This window comes from Oncorhynchus kisutch, linkage group LG4 (genome assembly GCF_002021735.2).
Source record: "Oncorhynchus kisutch isolate 150728-3 linkage group LG4, Okis_V2, whole genome shotgun sequence".
NCBI lineage: Eukaryota > Metazoa > Chordata > Actinopteri > Salmoniformes > Salmonidae > Oncorhynchus > Oncorhynchus kisutch.
Genome location: NC_034177.2, coordinates 35,312,526 through 35,319,644, shown reverse-complemented (window position 1 = coordinate 35,319,644; position 7,119 = coordinate 35,312,526). Strand labels below are relative to the sequence as shown.

The 7,119-nt window shown below is 44.6% G+C and overlaps 1 protein-coding gene across 1 annotated transcript; it reads left to right on the top strand.

Moving 5' to 3' along the window:
• Window positions 1-1,882: 1,882 nt before the first annotated feature.
• Window positions 1,883-6,141, top strand: LOC109889472 (uncharacterized). Its single transcript, XM_020480917.2, has 4 exons — window positions 1,883-2,512; window positions 2,606-2,664; window positions 2,951-5,841; window positions 6,039-6,141. Exon 3 carries the CDS (start codon window positions 3,740-3,742, stop codon window positions 4,733-4,735), a length of 996 nt encoding a protein of 331 aa, XP_020336506.1. The 5' UTR covers window positions 1,883-2,512; window positions 2,606-2,664; window positions 2,951-3,739; the 3' UTR covers window positions 4,736-5,841; window positions 6,039-6,141.
• The last annotated feature ends 978 nt before the right edge of the window (window positions 6,142-7,119 follow it).

Here is a 7,119-nt window from a genome sequence, read left to right as displayed (position 1 = left end):
TGAGAATGCTATTCCTTGACTACATCTTAGCGTTCAACAACATAGTGCCCTCAAAGCTCATCAATAAGCTAAGGACCCTGGAACTAAACATCTCCCTCTGCAATTGGATCTTGGACTTCCTGACAGCCACCCCCGCGTGGTAAGGGTAGGCAACAACACATCGCTGATCCTCAACACAGGGGCCCCTCAGGGGTGCGTGCTCAGTCCCCTCCTTTACTCCCTGTTCACTCATGATTGCACGGCCAGGCACGACTCCAACGCCATCATTAAGTTTGACGATGACACAACAGTGGTAGGCCTGATCACCGACAACGACGAGACAGCCTATAGGGAGAAGGTCAGAGACCTGGCCATGTGGTGCCAGGACAACAACCTCTCCCTCAACGTGATCAAGACAAAGGAGATGATTGTGGACTACAGGAAAAAGAGGACTGAGCCCCCATTCTCCTTGACGGGACTGCAGTGAAGCAGGTTGAGAGCTTCAAGTTCCTTGGTGTCCACATCACCAACAAACTAACATGGTCCAAGCACACAACAAAACCTATTCCCCCTCAGGAGACTGAAAAGATTTGGTATGGGTCCTCAGATCCTCAAAAGGTTCTACAGCTGCACCATCGAGAGCATCCTGACCGGTTACGCAAGGCACTACAGGCACTAACGCAAGGCACTACAGAGGGCAGTCACTGGGGCCAAGCTTCCTGCCATCCATGACCTATATATATCAGGCGGTGTCAGAGGTAGGCCCTAAAAATGATCAAAGACTCCAGCCACCCTAGTCATAGACTGTTCTCTCTGCTACCGCACGGCAAGCGGTAACAGAGAGCCAAGTCTAGGACCATGAGGCTTCTAAATAGCTTCTATCCCCAAGCCATAAGACTCCTAAACACCTAATCAAATGGTACCCAGACTATTTGCATTAACCCCCCCCCCCCCCCCCCCCCTCTGTTTTACACAGCTGCTACTCTCTGTTGTTATCATCTATGCATAGTCACTTTAATAACTCTACCTACATGTACTTTATTACCTCAACTAACCGGTGCCCCCACACATTGACTCTGTACCGGTACCCCCCTGTATATAGTCTCGCTATTGTTGTTTTACTGCTGCTCTTTAATTACTTGTTACTTTTATTTTGTATTCTTATCTGTAATTCTTTTAAACTGCATTGTTGGTTAGGGGCTCGTAAGTAAGCATTTCACTTTAAGGTGAAACCTGTTGTATTTGGCGCATGTGACTAATAAAATTGGTTTTGATTTGATAAGCTTCTACATCCAAAATAATGCAATAGATTGTTTTTTTATATTGTAAACTTGAAGGCAAAAAAAGGGAAGAATTATGTCAAATGTGAACCTGAGATCCCAACTGATAGATTTTTGGCTATAGAGTTTTGACAAAAACAGTGGCAAATGTTTTTTACTTCTAATAATCAGATGCTGCTATATTGCTGATCAGCATATGTCACTACTGTGCATTGTGAACAGATAATGAAGCTCAGAGTAATTAACTGGTTTTCAGCACATTTTGGTGAAAGTGCCGCAGCCTTTAGAAAGCCTCAGTTTCCCATCACTAGCAGTCAGTGACACTGGATTATAATATCAGCCTCCCAGGGCCTGTGCTACCTGAAACATTAGGCGGTGAAAGGAAATCCAAGGGTGTATTCATTTCGGAAACGGTTTACCGTTTAAGAACCAAAGGGACGGAAACAGAGCAAAACCAGAGTTTATTTTGGACAAGATCATGTAGGCCCCTCCGCTTTCTGTTCCATTTACTTCCGGTTAAGAAAAGTTTTGCAACTAATCTTTTGACCAATCACATCAGCTCTGAATGTGATTGGTCAAAAGACCAATTAGTGGAAAAAACATCAGAATTGGGCTGCCTGTGTACCTGCAGCCATATTGATGTCTAAGCTGATGATTTACTTTGGAATGTACTAATCAATTGGAAGAGTGGTGTTCTATTCAACATGGGACCCACTTATCTAATGGCTACACATTTCTGTGGGCCTGGGTCACAGATTGGTCACATTATCAGTTGTGTAATCAGCCAGCCAGAGAGCAGTATGACAAAACGTTGTGCAACGTTGAATTCAAAGGAAAAGTACTGTACTGAACTACCAGTTGAAGAACAGTGTACCTCAAAGGTTGCTGAAGAGTGGTGTGGGAAACATGTAATTCAGTACAAACCGTCACACAACGTAGTAACCATTGAATTGAACTGAATGCACCCCAGAGGTATATAACAAATGGAATCGAACTGAACAAAACGGGGAGGGGCCTACCTGAATTTATGCAATAGGAACTTTAGTTTTTGTTGCTAAATGTTTCCTCTACGAAATTAAACGTTTTGCTCCGGTGTACACTAATGAATACATGACCCCAGCACTCTTCCAATTAAGGCAGAAAGGCTCTCACAGGGAAGTTCTACTGGGCTGGTATCTCACTCCATAGCTGCTGGGAGTTTCTAGTGTGGTGGCATATCAGAAGACTGCTATGGCTCCTGGGCTCACTTTCAGGTAAGTTCAATTGCTGAATTAATTTTTTTCTGTTTGTTTGTATGTTGGTAAAGTGGTTTATGGTGACTTATTTCTAATTCCAATGTGTTACAGGGCCTTCTGGATTTGCTTTCTATTGTTTGACGGTGCTAACTGTTTACCTGCCCAAAAAGGTGTGAATTCTGCAGACGCTGTCCCATTTGCATTGACCAGAATAGTACAGCAACCTTAATAATATTAAACCATGTGTGAAACTCATTCCACGGAGTGATGATTGTCTGCGGGTTCTCTCCCCCCTTGTACTTGATGGATTAATTAAGGTCGCTAGCCAGTAAGGCACTCCCCTCACTTGGTTGTCTAGGTCTTAATTGAAAGGAAAAAACAACCTGCAGACACTCAGTCATCCATGGAATGAGTTTGACACCACTGGGCTAAACTTTACACCTTGTTTGTCCTCAGGAAACCCTGTTCTGCGTGAATATCCTTTCAGTAACATTGAGTCCAACATTTATGGAGATGTGCCTGCCCCGTATGGAGATGCCTCCTGAAGTCTGGAGGCTTCCCACGGTCTGGTTCGGACTCTAGCTCTGCTGGCATGAGCTACCAGTTCAGTGGAGAGAAACCAGCCCCCAGCTTTGTCTCTGTACAGAGAGAACCAGTTCCCCAATCCCAGGAGCCTGGGCAGTACACCCAACTTGTGTCCACTCCAACTAAACCAAAACCTATGCCAAGCGGATTAAGCCTCACCAAGGGTGGAACTGTCCCAAACGAATATGAGCCAAGAGAAACCGTGAGGCAGGCTAACTACCCCAGTCACTCCAGCGTTTATCACAATCATGTTTCTAGCCATTCTGGATCTGTCCAGACCGGAAACTCCACAGGGCACGAGCCCAATGAGTTTCTCAGCTCCGTCCGACACTTTTGTTCAAGAGCCTGAATATGCTAGCACTGGTAAGGATGTCCAACCTCCCTACAACCCTTTGCATGAGAGGCCAGCACTGAGCAGCATTGTCAAGGATGTCAGTTTTGCAACCATTCATGATTTAAAACAATTTATGAAGTCTGAGGAACAGCTTCCTTAAGCCATATAGACCTTTCCAAACAATCTTTGACAACAATGAACAAGTCCCTGGCATTCAGCTGACTAGCCAAATATCCCAAACCGCCCGATTGATCAAAGGCTTGCCCAAAATGGCTACAGTTCAGCCTGGGGTTTGAGAGAGCCAGTCCGTACTGGATCCAACCAGAATGAATGGGTCACAACCACAATCCTACAGCCCCATGAGCCTCTCCAAAGCCCCAGTGCAAGGACATCTGTCCCTGACCCTCTCTTCTATACCCAAGATCCAGATTCTCACAGTGGTTAGTATGGCCGTAAATGCCCTGATCCTGTACCCTGGTATCATTCTAACAAAGTCCCTGCAGGGGAATCTGTTTCAAATACCTATGGAAGCCTTGCTAATGCTGGCTCAACCTTTGGAAACGATAGTGGTGCTACTTTTGCGGCCCAGACTGAACAAGTCCCTAATGTCAAGAAGCCGTTCAAAGTGTCAAAAACTGGCTATGCCCCTACTGTACAAAGGCCTTCCCCTTCCAGTTCTTCCTCTGGCCAGGATGGACAAGTGGTGGCTACCAGAGTGCCCCAAGACTCAGCCACCCTCCCCTCGCCCATTCATCCCATTCCCTTATCCCCTGGGTAATGGGAAGACTTCTCCATCTGAATTCTACAAATCTGCACAAACTGGTCATGTCCCTATTGTGCAGAAAACTTCCCTGTCTAGACATTTCTCTGTTCAAGGCTCTCCTAGCAGTAGTGACTATGTAAGTACCTCAAAAGTTAATCCAGCTATCCAATTTCCCAAGCCCACAAGCTACCAGCCAGGCCCCAGGAAGATGTCTCCATCCGTCTCCGAGCAGCGCCAGCAAATCCCCATTGAACAAGAAACCAAAAATGTAGCCTACAAACCAAGTAGTTTTCATAATGCCGACTCTAGCTTTGGAAGCTATGCAGCTGTCTCTATCAGTTATAATGCTCAGGGTGAACAAGTCCCCAATGTCCAGTGGTCAAGCAAAGCATCCCATACTAGCTATGCCCCTAATGTACAGAAACCTTCCCACTCTTGCACTGGACAAGGTGGTCCTTACAAAACTGGTAGCTATGTGACCAAAGATCAGCCCCCCTGGCCAATCAATCTTATTTCCCAAGTCAACAAATTACCAGTCCTCTGGTCATTCAGTTTCTGAGCAGCAGAACAAAGTTAATCGGACTCAGAAGCCCAAAGACATGACATCCAGACCCGGGGTCCAGCTTCCTACACCCAATGGCTTTGGAAACTATGTAGGTGACTCTAGCAGTTTGGATGCCCCTAATGACATAGTCCCCAATGCCCAGCAGCCAAACAAAGTGTCACAAACTAGCTATGTCTCCAGTGTACCAAGACCTGCCCCCTCCAGCTCTTCTGGCCTAGATAGACGAGGCTTCTCTAGTCAATCCATCTTATTTCCCAAGCCTACTAGCAACCAGCCCTTGGCTCAAGGGAAGACATTTCCTGTCTCTGAGCAACAAGTGAAAGTCTCCATCAGCAAGAAGCCCAAACATGTGACCTGCGGAACAAGTGTCCAGCACCCTGTATCCAGTGGCTATGACTCTACCCAGACTGGAGGTTTTCCTCAGAGCAGTGGAAGCTATGTGAACACTCAGAGAATCAGCCCACCCACCATCCCATCTAAAGGGAAAACAGTCCCAAACATTGTCTCAGAGCAACATGTCAAAGTCCCTGTTAAACAAGGGGCAAAAGATGTGGCTTACAAACCCTGTGGCTTTGGAAATTACATGAATTATGTTGACTCCTCTTTTGGAGCTAATAAAGTTGACTCCAGCAGTTTTGATTTACATGAAGAACAAGCTGCCCAAATCCATCAGCCCAGCAAAGTATCACAAACTGGCCATATCCCTCTTCGTACGAATATTGGTAAAGGCCATATGAGTGCCTCAGGAGTGTTCTGGTCAAGAGAAGATATCCCTTTCTGGTTCTGAGCTGCAGCCTGTATCCAGTGGTTCTGATTCCAGACAGCGGTGGTTCTCCTGAGAGCAGTACACAGAGAATCGGCCCATCTACAGACTTCTATATGCTCACTTCTCCTCAGCCTGCTATGTCTGTTAGTCCCACAACAGCTATGAGAGAGGCAAGGTGGTCTTCTCCAAAACCCACTACACTGGATACATTTATTTTGCTAAACCCTCCACTAGCAGTGTTGGCTCAGAGTAGCAGTAGATCCAGTAGACCTGTCCCTAAACAACCTCGCTACTGCCAAAGAATCTAATCCCATGGTGTGAAGATTCATCAGAGGTAATTTGCAGTCTCTACGAAACCTGCTTGGATTTTAAAATGTCTCTACTTTATATTTGAATTATATTTTGCAGGAATACATTGTGATTTGACAACCAGTTCTCCTTCGAAGTTAAGACTTCCAATATTGTGAAACCATCCAACACATTACTTGAATCTGCACTAACTATCCCTGTTTTTCTTTTGCCTTTAACTAGGTTCCATGTGTCATGGCCTGAATCCCTGCTGTTCTGCAAAGATGAATAAAATTGATTCAACTTAATATTTTCTCTTCAGTCTTTCATGTACTGTAACTTGACAATTTCCAACTATAGTAGTTGCTGGTACTGGTTTATTGGTTGTATTGCTAATGTAGTGGAGTTCACACCCTGGTTAAACAATCTGTTCCTCTCTGTATCCTAACTAAACATGGTTCTCAAAATGGGACACTTTTTTTTTATTCAATAGGTTAGCTTTAGATAACAGGGGTTACTTACTTGAAGCACATTGAACACACTGAACAAAAATATAAACGCAACATGTGAAGTATTGGTTTCATGAGCTGAAATAAAACAACCCAGAAATGTTCCATACACACACAGCTTAATACACACTCATTTTGTGCACACATTTGTTTAAATCCCTGTTGGTGAGTATTTCTCCTTTGCCAAGATAATCCATCCTCCTGATGTGGCATATCAAGAAGCAGATTAAACAGCATTATCATTACACAGGTGCACCTTGTGCTGGGGACAAAATGCCACTCTAAAAGGTGCAGTTTTGTCACAACACAATGCCTCTGTGTCTCAAGTTTAGGGAGCTTGCAATTGGCATGCTGACTGCAGGAATTTAATTTGGGAGAATTTGGCAGTACCTCCAACTGGCCTTACAACCGTAGCCCGTGTGTACAATGGCTTGTGAAAGTATTCTCCCCCTTGGCATTTTTCCTATTTTGTTGCCTTACAACCTGGAATTAAAATAGATTAGGGGGGGTTGTATCATTTGATTTACACAACATGAATACCACTTTGAAAATGCAAAATATTTTTAGTGTGAAACAAGACAAAAACAACTACTCTGAGCCAACTTGAGTATGCATAACTATTCACCTCCCCAATGTCAATACTTTGTAGAGCAACCTTTTGCAGCAATTACAGCTGCAAGTCTCTTTGGGTATGTCTCTATAAGCTTGGCACATCTAGCCACTGAGATTCTTGCCCATTCTTCAAGGCAAAACTTCAGCTCCTTCAAGTTGAATTCTGCTGGGAAAAAGCTATCTTTAAGTCATACCACAGATTC

Excerpts from the sequence above, each read along its gene's own strand:
- LOC109889472 (XM_020480917.2), top strand. The coding sequence starts at position 3,740 with ATGAATGGGTCACAACCACAATCCTACAGCCCCATGAGCCTCTCCAAA.